Source organism: Podarcis tiliguerta (assembly GCF_965153285.1).
Source record: "Podarcis tiliguerta genome assembly, chromosome: 9".
Classification (NCBI taxonomy): domain Eukaryota; kingdom Metazoa; phylum Chordata; class Lepidosauria; order Squamata; family Lacertidae; genus Podarcis; species Podarcis tiliguerta.
The window spans coordinates 59,058,257-59,075,041 of NC_139542.1; the positions used below are offsets into that span (position 1 = coordinate 59,058,257).

The window sequence follows — 16,785 nt, forward strand, 5'->3', positions numbered from 1 at the left end:
AACAGGCTTCCTCAAACTCGGCCCTCCAGATGTTTTGAGAGTACCATTCCTATCATTCCTGACCACTGGTCCTGCTAGCTAGGGATCATGGGAGTTGTAGGCCAAAAACATCTGGAGGGCTGGAGTTTGAGGAAGCCTGCAGTAGAAGGTTGCGTCTGGCTAGAGATTTGGAATTGGTCCGCACTTCATTCTTTTTAATAGCAGCTCCTCCATATTGTACAGCCAACTGCTTTGGTTTCAAAAGCCAACTGTGATGCGGTGTATTGGGAGGGGCTACTTAAAAAAAAAAAAAGGAACATCTTTTTCCGACCAATGAATATCACCAAATTTCTAGCACTTATTGAAAAGCTGGAAAATAAAGAATTTTGATATACAAGTAAATTTTTGAAAGTAAAACCCATGTAGTTAACAATATAGTGGTACCTTGGGTTAAGAACTTAATTCGTTCTGGAGGTCCGTTCTTAACCTGAAGTACCACTTTAGCTAATGGGGCCTCCCACTGCCTCTGCGCCGCTGCTGTGCGATTTCTGTTCTCATCCTGAAGCAAAGTTCTTAATCCAAGGTACTATTTCTAGGTTAGCAGAGTCTGTAACCTGAAGCGTCTGTAACCTGAAGCGTCTGTAACCCGAAGTACCACTGTAGTTAACTTCCAAGACTTTGCACTCAACTCTCCAACGTTCATTTGATTTCAGAAATTCTGAAGACTCACCCACAAATCCTAGAACGGATGAAGTCTCTTTTTTCTCTAAGCAAGTTTCTGTTCTCTTCATTTCAGTTACGGCAATCCCAATCCTACTGCACAGACACGGAATGCCTTCAGGAACGTGAGTAATAGGGAAATCTTGCATGTATATTTTTAAATGCTTTTGTATATTGCTTTCCAGCACAAAGCAACTCAACAGCTGTTTTTATATATATCAACAGAAATATATCCAAAATTAATAATAATTCAATTTAAACACCAATAAAACAACAGCCACAAGCATTACAAAATACATGAAGATAGTTGGACAGAATAAGTCTAAGCATGCCATCTTCATCATGTGGCAAAACCCCATGTAGATCAGAAAGCTTTCTGTGAGTCTAAGCTGGGGGGGGCATCAATAGAAAGGAGGCCATACTCTGGTTCCCCATATAACAAGCTATTCTCAACAATGGAAATGGCAAGTGGGAGTGACCCTCCTGCTAATTTCAGGGCTAAAATAATTAGGGTTAAGGAATAGATGCAAAGGAAAAGATTATGTCTGAGGGCTAAATGTGCACTAGACTGAGTTTCATTTTTCACCTTTTTCTTTTCACAAAATACCACTGCGATTGTTGCACTCTAAATTGGGAGAACAGAAGCAGGGAGATACTTCTTAGGTTTTCTCTCTGGTCCCCCTCCCATTTAAAATGTTCCCATCTGCTTTCTTGCTGCAATTTGGGAGGGGGTGATTTTTTAAATAAACGGAATAACCGCTGGATAAGAAAGGATTCAGAAGCCCTTTCTCCCTGCTTAGGACTTCTGCTTTAGATTGTTATCTCTGCAACTGTATTTTACTTTATTTAGTTCACAACTTTTTATATACCTTAGTTGTAATAAAACTTAAAAGTGGTTTGTTTTCTAAAATAGAAAATTTGGGGGGGTGGGACGGGACAATGCATGGCTGAGGGCTAGGGGTGGGTCTTGCTCTGTGAAAAGTATCGTCAGATTAGGATATCAAAACAGCATTTTGAGAAATTTCAGGGGCATGCGTTTTGATCCAAACAGAAAAAGGCCTAGATAATTCAGAAAGAATCGTGCCATTGTATACCTTGTAGTATTGGTAATCTGAACCAAAGGAATACTATAAGTTTTTTTTTCTTAGTTGGAAGTTGATCTTCCAGTTTTGGAATGCATAACCGTTCCAGCCAGGTACTAGTGTACACTGATAAAGACCCATGTTCATGATTCATCATGCCAGATTGTACACTACAGTCTTATTTTCCAACTTTCCTACTCTCTTGAAAAAAAGGGGGAGGTGGTTGGCAGCGTTTGGATGTTTAAGAGTGATATAAAAATACAGTGAGAATTAGCTGTGAGTAAGAACATGTTTGGAATTTTTACATAAAGTGTTTTGGGGCCAGTAAGAGGCTATGAGTATCCAGACCTGGAGAGTTAACTGCATGACTAGCTGTCTAAATGCTGGAACTTCAAGTGCAGCACTAAGGAATACACTGCTTTGCATAGCAGGCAAGGCAAGGCAGAAGGCCCGGCTGCTAATATTTGCACCAGGCTTAGCCATCCCAGAAGTTTCATGCTGCTTGCCAGCCAACTGCAAGGGCAGATGTTGTACGCCTATGGTATCTTTGACGTCTGGGGGCCATAGCTGTGAACTTTCCTTTTTTTGCGGGAAATTTGCTTATTCCAGCGCCGTTTCCCGCTGCTATCCCGGATTGTTAGATATCCCATAGACTGTCCCTGGGACAGGTGAGGCTGCTGATCCCTTATTTTCGAGGCTCCCCAGGACGGGTGAGGCTGCTGATCCCTTATTTTTGATGCTGCTGATCCCTTATTTTCAAATCTGAAAGTTGACAGCTATGCTGGGGGCCTGTAGTCAACAGGGAATGGCTCTCTAGACTACATTTTGATTTGCTCCCTTAGATTCTCAGTTTCATCTCCAGATTTCCTGTCACTAGCTGTCTTCTGTATTTATTTTGTGCCCTCCCCCCCAGCCTTCTCTTAAACCGGAAATGAGGAACTCCAGATGTTGTCGGACTCCAATTCCCATCATTCCTGATTGGCCAAGCTGCCTCAGCTTACGAGAATCAGAGTCCGACAGCATCTGGAAGATCGTAGAGCTCTGGAGAGTGTAGATCCTGGCACACAAATGACTTTGGGAACTTTATATCTTGAATTTCTGTCTTATATGAAACCCTCGAGTGGCTTGCATATAGAATTTATAGATTCTGGCACACACAATTCATTTAGGAACTTCACACACACACGATTTCTGTTCTTCTATAAAACGCTCATGGTGGCTTACATATTAGAATTAAAGGGGGGGGGGACCAGGGAAACATACTCAAAACAGTTGAAAAGAAGATGGGAACAGCAGATAAAAAATTGCAGACACTTTCCACCCCCACCCCCAATATCAACTGAAAAGACCAAATGCCTAGTGGAATAATAAGCTTATTTCTAGATTTGAGGTGAGGGGGCTTAGCTCAAATTGGCAGGGAATTATGACATCTGCTGTGTTGTTTTCCCTTAGTCACATCTGCTGATAGGAATGAAGAGCTGGAGGAGTGCAGCAAGTGGTTTGGGAGCCTATGATTATTTTGCTTCCTGCCTGAGACCCAGCTTATACAAACAAACCCTTTTGGCCAATGATTACAGCAGTAAAGGCTGGAACTTTGGGTGGGGTTTGGTTTGGGAAGCAGGAGGGCAGGGGCTCTGCTGAAGTCAGCCTGACGTCTGTTCCATTGCTGCAGATGAATGAATCATTATGAAAACGATGACTTGAGAGGGGAACTCCCTGAATTTTGCACATTTGGAATCTTTCTGTGGAAGTGTGAAGCTCTTGGGTTTGGTCTTTGCATCCAGACAAAGTGAAACAGCACTCATTTGCTTTGAGATAATATAGGCTAGCAGTGCTTCCTGAACTTGAAAACTTTAAAAATTGTATTTTTGCAAGTAAAATTGGTGTTTAATGACACTGTTATGCCCATAAAGATTGGGAAAAGACCTTGCCAAAGCAGAAACTTGGCACAGAGACAGAGTAGCCCTTCTGGGGGCAGCTAATTCTGTTGTTGTCTCTGTCAGCTTTGATTGGCTCAAACACCGGCTCCCTCGGCCTGAAAATGAGATGAGTGTTGCAACCCCATAGTCACCTTTGACTGGACTTAACCATCCAGGGGTATTTTACCTTACCTTTTGGGCACTGACTACTCTCAAACTAGCTTAGCTTAAGAAGGTGGTGGTCTTCCGTGTCTTCAGACCATACTTTTATTCTGTCTTATCACCAAGGCGTGTTGCTTCTCCCTTTGCAACACAGTGGAGAGCAACCTGGGGCCCAAGTGCAACGTGTAATCCCCCCCCCAGCTAATTTTGTGTGCCCTTCAACATTTACTGTATCTTCTCAATTTCTCCATTCTATCAGTTTCTTCCTTCTTCTTTGTTTCCTCCTTTCTTCTCTTAGCTTTCAGAATTGTGCTTTCACTCTTTCTATATAGTTTCAGAAAGGGCAGTATTTTATTTGGTGAAAATAAATTGGGGTGTGTACATATATAGCTCACTAAAGCCAGAATGGAATTGCTGTCCAGAAAACAACCCCATCAAACCTAGCTCAGGGCTTACATCTGAGTAGACCTGCATAGGATTTCTAATCTGAGCTAGCCATGACGAAAACTGAAGAAGGGCAGTCTGTGTTCTGGATTATTTAATACATAAAACTTTGTTCCTGCCCCTCATCAGCCCTCCTCTGTCCAGCATTGACATGTGTCCCACATGAGACTACCCCTGAGAGAATCCGACCCTCTCAGCAGGGGTCAGCAAATTTTTTCAGCAGGGGGCTGGTCCACTGTCCCTCAGACCTTGTGGGGGGCCAGACTATATTTTGGAAAACATAATAATGAATGAATTGCTATGCCCCACAAATAACCCAGAGATGCATTTTGAATAAAAGGACACATTCTACTCATGTAAAAACACGCTGATTCCTGGACCGTCCGCGGGCCGGATTTAGAAGGTGATTGGGCCGGATCTGGCCCCCGGGCCTTAGTTTGCCTACCCATGCTCAGCAGCATAAAGATTTCCCAACCTTGCTTTGCAGAACAAGGATAGAGCCCTTCCTCTCTGCCCCATTGGCAAAACCTCTGCATAAGATTGTGTTTGAGCCTGCTTTGGTGGGGGGTGACTTCGGGCCTAGGTGAGGTCACCTGTCCTCACCTTCCTTCAATGTGAGCTGGGAACAAATAGTCCCCAGTCCAAATATCAGTTTAGCCGTGAACTTATTAGATCGCCTTCAGCAAGCTTCTAGCTTGGAGTTCTCATTTGCTGCATGAACAATATCCTGTCCTCTTTCAGCCGTACTTTGAAGGCTGTTGTAAAGATAATTTACGAAAATGTTTAAAGCATGCCACAAACGTTTCAAACTTTCCCTATACCTTGGCAATTCTTACAATATGCTATATGATTATTAAATACTAACTGCTTTCTCTTTAGTTTGATTACATTTTAAAATATGTATTCTTGCAATACATTGAGGAAAGGAGTGGGTAGTCAGAGGCTCGGTGTATATTGAACAGAGCTATGTCACAGGAGGAGGAAGAAACCTTGATCCTGAGGTTTTAAAAAGCTATCATTTTAACTGCTTCCAACTCTGAGCTTATTTCCTGCTAGGCCTTCCCTCTCTGCCCCAGCCCCAAGGACACTGTAATAACCTTTGCCCAAGGAAGCTGAAGGTCTCTTTCGCAGTTTGACGTTGAGAGGGATGTCATACAGGAGATTCCTTTGGCGGATATGCAGATAACTGATGAGCCCTGGAAATAGGAGCTTCAAGTGTTGCCTTGAAGAGAACAGCTTCTTAAAGAGGTGGTCAGCTTATCTGTAAGATATTTGATGGATTTAAAACTCCACAGCAGCCCAGATATCTAGCTTTTATCTCTCACAGGCCCGGTTGCATCAATTGCTGTTATATTGCTGCCCAAATGATGAGTGAAATGAGGCCTCCAGAAGTTTAGGGGGATATTGTTTTGTGGGCTACAGAAGAAAAGCAGGGTGCTTATCAGCTTTCATCTCTGTGAACTGTGACTACATGATATTGCTGCCTTCAGTGTTCTTTGGCTACTTACGGCAGCAATCTTCTGGCACCGAGCTCTGAGCTGAATTAGTTTTCTGTACTGCTGCAAGATTAACAGAGCAAGCCAAACTGTTTATCAAGCCAGACTGTGGGAGGTTTGGACTGAGTGGAGGCATCCCTCTGCTCAGTAATCATGGCTGAGCAATCCTCCCATTTTTATATTATCTTTATTTATTCATTAAATTTGTATAGCACCCTTCGTCCAAAGATCTCAGGGCAGTTCACAGTGTAAAATTACAAAATACATAATAAAAGCAAGAACAAACCAAACCAATAACCACCCCCTTGTGAACACATTTAAAAGGATATGGGATGTTCATCAGCCAAAGGCCTGGTTGAAGAGGAATGCTTTTGCCTGGCACCTAAAGGTGTATAATGAAGGTGCCAGGCGAGTCTCCCTGGGGAGAGCATTTCACAAAAGAGGAGCCACTGCAGAAAAGGCCCGTTCTTGTGTTGCCACTGTTGTTAATAAAAATATGCCCTTTTCCCTTATGGGGTATCCAAGAGCCCATATAGAGTCCTTACATAGGTTCCCTATTGGTAGGAGAAAATAACAGAGGCCAACCAGAGAATATTGAGAAGCAAAGCAGCTAGTAAGCTTGATCTTTATTGATCTGTTGCAACAGGTCCCCTCACACGCAGGAGAGGAGGAGGAACCCCAAAATTGCTGTGCAAGGGCTTATAAAGACTTTTGAAATTCCCATTCCCCAGAAACATTATGCATACATCACAGAAGGGGTGTAACCTAAGACCACCCCTCAGATACATCCCACTTACATCACAGAAATTTAAATGTTGTTTTTCTCCTGTCACAGTTTATCTCCTGTCTGGCAAGTTACTTGATTGGATTTCCTGGGGAGCCTGGCCATTCTTTTGTAGTGGTAAAATACTTATTTCCTGGGCCAGGTCACAGGCTCACACCTTATTCAAACAGACACAACACCACCCTCCACAACTTTCATTGAAGCAGCACATGAATAAGAGCCTCAGATGATCATCACAGGGTCTGGGTAGGTTCATATGGGGAGAGGTGGCTCTGGAAGTATCGCGGTCCTGAGCTGTTTAGGGCTTTATAGATCAAAACCAGTATTTTGAATTGGGCCATAATTGACAGCCAGTGCCGTCGGGCCAGGATCGGTGTAATATGCTCAAACTATCTGGTCCAGGTGCGCAACCTGGCTGCCCATTTCTGAACTAGCAAGTTTCCGAACCAGCTTCAGAGGCAGCCCTATGTATAATGTAATCTAACCTACAGGTTACCAGAGCATAGACAACAGTAGTTAGGCTATCCCTATCCAAAGCTGATGGAAGGCACTTTGCACCACTGAGGCACTGCTGCTGTGGATTTAATCAATTTGGTAGTAACTTTATTAAATAATATTAATGTAAACTTATTAGACTACAGTAGAGCCTCTACTTACGTCCCGCTCTACTTAGGCCTGTTCCAAGTCGTGACCGCGGCAAACCCGGAAGTAAACACCAGGTTTGCCGTGATTCACACACATGTAGAAGCGGCTGCTGCTGTCTGCACATGCACAGAAGCGGGCTGCCACCAAATGTGCCTGCGGACAATGGCGCTTCTACCAGCGACCTATTTTGCCGTAAGGACGGGCCTCCGGAATGGATTGTGGTCGTGAGTAGAGGTTCCACTGTATTTGTATCTTTGCATAAATGTGTGTGTTCTGCATGTGTGACTATATCCATCAGGAGGAGGAGATAGTGTGGAGGCCTCAATAGCTTCAGCCTTTTACCGCCACTACAAAATTTATATTGGTCAGTGGGTAGATGACGGCTTCTTGGTAACAATCAGCAATTATTCGCTCTTTACATTTTCAAAAATTGTGCTAACGTTAGGGACCCTTGTTGACCAGCGAGTAAAAGACACAGAGGGAAGAAAATAAATATGGAGGTGAGAATGCTGAGAGCCCCCATCGGTTGGAAAGTTGTCAGATGACACCATAAACTTTCAGAGATGAGTACAGATGAAATAACTAGCCCTGTGATCAGTTTAAAAGCGATTAAAGTTGAAGTGGAAAAGAAGCAGACAGTGTTTAAGAAATAGTCATCTGTTTCTTGAGGTTAAGGCTTAACAGTGACTCACATGGGACTGTGTTTGTTCAGTGACTCAGGAGGTGGAGCTACTTTTCTCTTTCCAAGCCAGTTAGCCCTTCAAGAGCTGAACTTGTCTGTTGAGCCTGAGATTCTACCTTAGCTTGACCCTCTTGTTTCTCCCAAAATGCTGCGTAATCCCCATCTGGGTCCCCTTAATTGTAGTTAATTTTAAAAAGTGACTTGAAATTCTTCACTCTGCTTAATTCATGTGTTCTTTTCCTTCCAGTGCCAGGACCCAATCCATCTGCTGATAATGACATCAGCGTGACAATGATAATGGTGGGCTGGCTGGTTCTGGCGCTGGTACTGTTCTTGATGAGACCTGCTAACCTAAGAAGACCTTTTACAGCTGAAAAACCATCCAGCCCACATAATGTGAGTATTCCGACGTTTTAGTTAACCTCCCTACATAATGTCAAACGACGAGGCAGGGAGAGGGAAATATGTGATGCAGAAGCCTGAGTTTCTCAAAGAAAAACCAAGACACAAATGCAATTCATATGTAGCTTTTAGCAGATTGTGCTACGCTGTGCCAGTAAGGCATTCTTCTCATCCATTCTGACGTTGCATTCCTGTTTACAAAACCGTTCATGTTGCGATCTGGTACAGTCCTAAATAAAAAGTACCTTAAAGCAGTGGTTTCAACCAATGGAAGTCTGTAATGTTGTTACACACAGAAAATGCTCTTCCCTTTCATCCTGCACAACACACTAATACTGCACAGACTTCACGCACGACAGATTTATAAAACCTTTTGAACTTTTGAACAATTTCCCCAAGTTTGTTATACTTCTAGCACTTAATGTGCAAGATCGGTCACCCTTGTGTAGAGGAAGGAAAGGGAACAGAAAGAGGTCTGTGTATATGGGGTTTTTTTGGGGGTGGGTGGGTTAAGAGAGAGTATTGAAGATTCCCTGTTGTAGCTGGTATCAGGATCAGGCTGGAACTTGGGAAGGTTTTGCATGGAACCGAGCCAGGGATAAGCTGACACTAAGACTACTAGCCCTCAGCACAAGAGGGTCTGCCCTGCTAACTAGACAATGACAGATGCCCGCTTCCTGGTTCTAATAAATTTTGTGGTCACTCTGGAAGCATCTTCTTGGTCTATCAAAGGGAGTGATATGGGGATCTCTGTTCACTGCCAGGCCTGAAGACATCTCTGAATACTTCCAGTTCTAAGTATCTCACTCACCTAGAGTTCTATCTGTCCTTGGCACTCCTGGTTCTGCCATTGCATTCTTCAACTCAAAAAGGTGCACAGCGAATCTTGAAATGGACAGCTGCTTCTCTTGTACACATTTCCTTCTTCTGTTCTAATCTTTCTTCTCTTTTGTACACATTCCTATTGTTCTAATGGCGGGCACATAGAACAGGGACGTTTTGGTGGTGGCCTGCGGTTGTGGAATTCAGTCCCATGTGACATGAGGAAAGCTTCATCCCTTGATACTTTTAAATGGGCCGTGAAGACCCATCTTTTTGTCATGGCCTTCAGTGAGTAACTTGCAAGCAGTAGAACTAGTGCTGAGTTCTGGTTATGTATGTGTTTTAAGTTACGTTGGGTTATTTGCGCTAGCTTTCAGTAGTTTTAAGTAGATGCTTTATATTTTATTGCCTATGTTTTAATTTGTATTATGTCATGCCCCTTTACATAGAATGTCTTTCTTGAAAACCAGGCTGCTATATGAAATTAAAATATATAAATCAGTGTTTTCTTGATACACAGGGGCAAGAACCACCAGCTCCACCTGTGGACTAGACCTTACTGGAGGAAGCTCAGCGACTGTAACCTTGCACGACCAAAAGAACGAACGTGACCAGAATACTCCTCTATGTCGCACACAATACAGTTCTGCTCCATACATTTATAATTGTTTTGCACCCCCTCCCGTTATATTTGAATAAGTTAACATATGTGGCAGTTTTGCTGATGTTCATTGGGCTCTAGGCACTATTGCACTTTGCAATAATATCCGAAAGAAAATTAAAGCCTAGTTGTCATTTTTCAAACAGTTCTTTCCCTGCAGTCCACCAATAATGTCTCCATGATCTATGTGCATTTATGGGGTGGAGGGAACTGCACAAAAATTCCCATTGAATGTGCCATTATCTGTAGAGTTGATTTAGAACAGGGGTGGCTAATCTGTGCTCCTCTTAATAATGCTGGACTAAAACTGCCATCATTTCCAATCAGCATGGCCAACGGTCAGGGACGGTGTAAATTATTGTCTGGCAACATCCAACTGGCCACACGTTAGGCTCCCCAATTTAGAAAAACCCAAATTGTATCTCAATACAACTTTGGATTTACTCTGTGCCTGCGAACCAGAAATGTTTCACAGGGGTTCTGTCTACTATTTATATCTGTGTTAGTGTTGTCCAAAGTACATCCTTCTCTAAAATAAGGCCAAATTAAATGTATTTATTGGAAGCAAGCAAATAAATTTAGTATTGTATTAAGATAACTAAAGAGTGCATAACTAAATGTTACATTTGAAACTAGGAATATTTACAAATACTATAATAAAAATAGTTACCTGTATACTTCTCTGTAGTGGCTATTACAGTCCACAGCTACCTATATCCAGTTATTTTCTGTAAATGTAGGGCTCCAATGTGCATGTGAAGCTGCTCTGGATTGTAAAGGTTTCCCATTCAGTTCAGTGGCAGGGCAGCAGCATGGTGTATGTGGGTAAAAATGATGCATTTGTAAGGATTTCCCCTGTCATTGAAGTTGTTAGAAGCCTTTGAAAGAAGGAAGCAGTCTATGCATATTGGACTCTTTCTGGAACTGTAGATCAGAACACCTCAATACATCTTATTCAAATACTGGGGGGGAAACAATGACCAAATACAACAATCTCATTCTATTTTGAAATCCATAGAACTAGATTTATCCTATGTACTTACTTGCTGCATCCCTCCAATCTGCATTATTTATTTTCAGACATTAACATTTTCATATTCTTAGAAACAGCTTGCCAGAGCTGTGCCTCTAAGGCAAGAGTCCAGCTGCCATTTTTTTATGGATGGAATCAGCAAACAGTAATGTAAAGACACCAGATGTTCACAGAAATAGAACAGATTGCTTGCAAATATAAAACATAGTTTTAAGGACTGCCATTTGGATTTAAAATGTTGTTTTATGCGTTACGAATTACATTTTCTATGTTTAGCTTTCCCTTAAAGTGTGCGGGAGACAATAGGATTCTTCAGGATCACTTGTGGACATACCCTAAGACATCTTAAGAGACATCTTAAGTGTTGCTTAAATCCCCAGCAAGAGATATTCTGTATATCACAGAAACTGAAGTGGTAAGCTGAGGTGATAAAATTCTGGACTGTACCACTTGCAATTGCAGATGTGTGGAAGGTGTCATCGTTCTGAATGCTAAAACCTTTCCTGCTTCAAATAAACTATCGCATTAGAGAAGGCCTCATGAAACCTTTGTGTCTGATGGGATAGTTTACATCTTGCAGAGATCCCCTTCCTAGGTGCAGAAGCGTTCAAAAGCATGCACCTCCCACCTGCAGTCTCAAGTGTACAGCCCAGAATTCTGCTCTCTCAGTATGCAATGTGTAGAACAGCTTTAATGCTGAAAGCATCCTCAAATTTGGCTTCTTTGAACAGACTTTTCAATGAGACATAATTTATGGTTGCCAGAAATGAAATGTAGGAATTGTAATTTGCATTTTTCTTACGCATTGTCAATTACTTTACTTTATTCTTGGAATAACCAACAGGAAAATGTAAGATGGCTTAGATGATTTGGTATGCATGTACTCATAATTCCAGTTTTAACTACTGGAAAGGAAAATACATATGCAATAAGTAATTTAAGAACATTATGCTGTTCAGTCCTGTGCATGTTTACTTGGAAGTCCTATTATGTTCAGTGGGGCTTGCATCTGAGTATGTGTTCCTAAGACTGCAGCTGGGAGTGAAACAAAACAACTCTGCCTGTTTTTCTTCATCAGAGAACAAAAAGAACCCTTTTATGTTTTAGATTGGCTATGAAGCTCCTTACTGACAATTTTATAGCAATTTAGCAATATCGCAGCAAAACAGCTTGCAATAATTTACAGAATCGTAGAGTTGGAAGGGACCATCATTCTAGCACAACCCCTAGCAATGCAGCAATAATGGCCTAACTCTACAAACAAAACATTTCTTTGGTCCTATGCTAAATTTGCATTAGTGACCCCTCAAATATGGATTTCGAACAAAAATATTTTTGAGGAAGATGCCTTATACTGGATTGGTCTATCTTCCTCGCTGTTGTCTACACTGACTGGCAGTGACACTCCCAGGAGACGTTCCCAGTATGGTGTAGTGGTTAAGAGCAGTGGACTCGCAATCTGCTGAACCGGGTTCGATTCCCCGCTCCTCCACATGCAGCTGCTGGGTGACCTTGGGCTAGTCACACTTCTTTGAAGTCTCTCAGCCTCACTCACCTCACAGAGTGTTTGTTGTGGGGGAGGAAGGGAAAGGAGAATGTTAGCCGCTTTGAGACTCCTTAAAGGGAGTGAAAGGCGGGATATCAAATCCAAACTCTTCTTCTACTTGGAAATGCCAAGGATTTGTCTAGGACCTTCTTCATGCAAAGCAGATGCTTCAACACTGAGTTATGGCCCTTCTTGACTCCTTTCATCTTGTTATGGGAAAAGCCACGGCAAATTTAAACCAATCTCGTTGTGATTTATACTTCTACAGTAGAATAAATGTGCCTTAATAAGGGTCCTAAATTGTACCATGGTAAGATTTTTTTGTTTACGGGGGTGGGGGCGCTACTAGCAATTTTTTTCACCCACCCCAGACAACGTATGACGATTAACATTCTTGCTAACTTAGGAGCAAGCAGAGCAATCCGTACTGCGCTTTAAGACAGTCTTTTGAGCATCAGAGAAGCTGTTCCAGATTGCTTAACCTGCCGCAAAACAGTGTGTTGCAGAAGATTCAAATAACGTTTAAAAAAAAATTGTGGTGGCGTTCATTACATTTAGCTTTGTCTATGATGGACCTGTTGCTCTTGGTCTTCATGGACCGGCATGCTATAGTACAGCTAGGCATTGGAAGCTGACTTCCAGACATGTTTGTGCACTCTTGCCAAACCTGGCAAGGAACTCGAGGATTGCCAGAACAGTTTGAAAACCTCTGCTTTAAGATTTCAGATGGAGGGATGGTGGGGAAATAGGGGCTGTCAACCAACATCTAGTCCAGTGTAGAAGGGGAAATGGAAATATTCTGCTGAGAGGCCCAAACTGCATTCTCCCTCCTTTTCCAATACACTTACACTGGTGGTGGTTGAGGAAAGGAAGGTGTCCTTTAGTGCCTCTGTACAAGATTCACTTCTCATGAATCTTCTTAGAACTTGATCTTTGTATTAAGGGTTCAGTGATCAGATGGAGAGACACTGCACAGCCTGCTTGATGGGAAAGAGAAAGCAGGCTTGCAGTTTATGCTTTAGTTTCTAATACTTCTAAAAAAAACACACACACATGCTTTGAATGCACAAGCTAGACATGGCATCAGGCTTTCTCACACTTAAAAAAAAGTTAATAGTAGCCACACAGGGCGGGGAAGTAGGGAAGAGATTTGGATTAGGACCATGGCACTTGAGGACGGGATCACCCTCTTTTCTAATGGTGTTTCCTAATTAAAGTCACCACCACCTGCTAAACAGCTTCAGGGAGGGAGTTTTAATTGCAAGACCACCATGGGAGAAGAGGGCTATACCGCCATACATTCTACACTGCGGCCCTGATCAAATCCCATCCTATAGCTCCTATTAACTTGCTTCAAAACAAAGGGAAATCCTGATCACATAAATCTTCATTGACCCTAGGTTCACATGTGCTTATAGAATATCAGCAGTTCACTTAGCCTTAATTTTCTGATGCAGACGTAATAATGTGACTTGTGTTTTTATAGTTTAGATTGGGAGGCTTTAAAATCGTTTGAATCATGCCAGACAAAAATCGTATCTGTGCCATTTGGGAATTTGCAGTTTTTTAACTAAGGTTTTTGCTTGTACTATGCACTTTTTAAAATGATCTAAATAAATAGTAACCATTAGTTACCCTCTGTGAATGTGTGGATTTTATACATGATCAGTTTGGGAGTGAAGTAACAATTTATCTTTGTTGTTGTTTAGTCGTTCAGTCGTGTCCAACTCTTCGTGACCCCATGGACCAGAGCACGCCAGGCACTCCTGTCTTCCACTGCCTCCCACAGTTTGGTCAGACTCATGCTGGTAGCTTCTAGAGCACTGTCCAACCATCTCGTCCTCTGTCGTCCCCTTCTTCTTGTGCCCTCCATCTTTCCCAACATCAGGGTCTTTTCCAGGGAGTCTTCTCTTCTCATGAGGTGGCCAAAGTATTGGAGCCTCAGCTTCATGATCTGTCCTTCCAGTGAGCACTCAGGGCTGATTTCCTTAAGAATGGATGCATTTGATCTTCTTGCAGTCCATGGGACTCTCAAGAGTTTCCTCCAGCACCATAATTCAAAAGCGTCAATTCTTCGGCGATCAGCCTTCTTTATGGTCCAGCTCTCACTTCCATACATCACTACTGGGAAAACCATAGCTTTTACTATACGGACCTTTGTTGGCAAGGTGATGTCTCTACTTTTTAAAGTGCTGTCTAGGTTTGTCATTGCTTTCCTCCCAAGAAGCAGGCGTCTCTTAATTTCGTGGCTGCTGTCACCATCTGCAGTGATCATGGAGCCCAAGAAAGTAAAATCTCTCACTGCCTCCATTTCCTCCCCTTCTATTTGCCAGGAGGTGATGGGACCAGTGGCCATGATCTTCGTTTTTTTGATGTTGAGCTTCAGACCATATTTTGCGCTCTCCTCTTTCACCCTCAATAAAAGGTTTTTTAATTCCTCCTCACTTTCTGCCATCAAGGTTGTGTCATCTGCATATCTGAGGTTGTTGATATTTCTTCCAGCAATCTTAATTCCGGCTAGGGATTCATCCAGCCCAGCCTTTCGCATGATGAATTCTGCATATAAGTTAAATAAGCAGGGAGACAAAATACAGCCTTTTTCGTACTCCTTTCCCAATTTTGAACCAATCAGTTGTTCCATATCCAGTTCTAACTGTAGCTTCTTGTCCCACATAGAGATTTCTCAGGAGACAGATGAGGTGATCAGGCACTCCCATTTCTTTAAGAACTTGCCATAGTTTGCTGTGGTCGACACAGTCAAAGGCTTTTGCATAGTCAATGAAGCAGAAGTAGATGTCTTTCTGGAACTCTCTAGCTTTCTCCATATCTAGTTGACTCTTTTAACTTAGGTTTTGTTTTGTTTTTTTACAGCTCCCTCCTCCGTTCTTTTTCTCTTGGCTGCCCCATTTACATTATTATGTTGCCATGATTTTAAGTTTTGGACCAAAGATCACAATTTGAAAAAGAACTGTTAAAAAATAGGGATAAACATCAGTCTAAAATGTATCATTTCTTGTTAGAATGGGAAACAAAAGACAAGCTAGTTAAAGCATCCAGTGACACACTGGGCAATAATGTAGATACAGGACACAATATAGAACTGGACCTCTGGTAGAAACTTTGGAAAAGTGATATGAAATTTACTGTGTGTTATTCTCTGAAAGAGAACTACAGTGGTACCTTAGTTCCCGAATTTAATCCATTCCGGAAGTCCGTTCCGACTCCTGAAATGGTTCAAAAACCAAGGTGCGGCTTCCGATTGGCTGTAGGAGCTTCCTGTACTCAATCAGAAGCCGCGTCAGACGTTTGGATTCAGAAAAACATTTGCAAACCAGAACACTCACTTCCAGGTTTGCGGCATTCGGGAGCCAAACCATTCAACTACCAAGGTACCACTGCATTTGAAAATGATTCCTAGATGGTATTTAACTCTCATTAGGTTGGCTAAGATGTATAACATAGAATCGGATACATGTTGGAAATGTAAAGAAATGGGAGGTACCCTTTTCATATGTGCTGGATATGCAGAAAGGTGAAAGAATATTGGGAAATTATTTATGATGAACTGAAAAAAATGTTTAAATTTGCCTTCCCCAAAAACCCAGTCCTTTTTGTTGGGAATAACCCAAGTAGAAATTCCTAGGTGCCAGTAGTTTATTTATGTATGCAACAACAAAAGCCCATGTATTGTTGGCCCAAAAAGAGGATTGGCAACTTAAAGATGTTAGAATATGCAGAACTTGCAGGTTTAACCCACAGATTAAAAGAGCAAGAAGAACACGTATTTAAAAATGAGTGGGAAATATTTATTGAATATATGGAAAATAGTTGTACACACCTGAAAACGCTGGCAGCATTAAAATAAATCCAACAGAGTAAATGGTAACTGATTGATGTAAAAGTTTGAAAATTGATTTGAATGGTCATAGTAAAATATACAGGAAACCACAAACCATGGAAGAAGCAAAGTCACTGGATGTTTCAAAGTTTGTAAAATGTTTAATTGGTTATGTAGCAAAAATGAAAACTCAATAAAATAAAATATAATAAACAGGCTTATAAATAAAGTTAAGACACACACATCCCATCCCACAAATGTATGCTGCCTCAAGTTAGGCATGCACTCTCCATTCCATTTGTATGTTTTCCAGTATTTTTAATTTTTTTGCTACTATAAAATACTGTATTGAAATGTTTAAGTCTCTGGTGATCCTTGAATCTTCCCGCCAGCCTTGCCATCCTCTCCTGACGCGCCTTTGGAGAACCACTGAATCGCACCCCATTCACGCCGCATATTTAAAAAGCCACTCACTTCCCGCCCCGCCCCCTCAACACGCTAAGAATTCTGGGATCTGTAGTTTGCCAGGGGTGCTCCTAACTGGGGTGAGGCTCCCGCTCCCCTCACGGA

At 42.0% G+C, this 16,785-nt stretch overlaps 1 protein-coding gene across 7 annotated transcripts in view; it reads left to right on the plus strand.

Annotated features, from left to right (window-relative positions):
* SMIM14 (small integral membrane protein 14) overlaps positions 1-14,011 on the plus strand; it is a 34,816-nt gene extending 20,805 nt beyond the window's left edge. For all 7 annotated transcript variants that reach the window (XM_083458527.1, XM_083458526.1, XM_083458529.1 and 4 more), the window contains 3 exons: positions 776-824; positions 8,161-8,309; positions 9,658-14,011. In XM_083458527.1, coding sequence (XP_083314653.1) covers positions 776-824; positions 8,161-8,309; positions 9,658-9,690 — 231 coding nt within the window. In that variant the 3' untranslated portion in view covers positions 9,691-14,011. The remainder of the gene's footprint in view (positions 1-775; positions 825-8,160; positions 8,310-9,657) is intronic.
* The last annotated feature ends 2,774 nt before the right edge of the window (positions 14,012-16,785 follow it).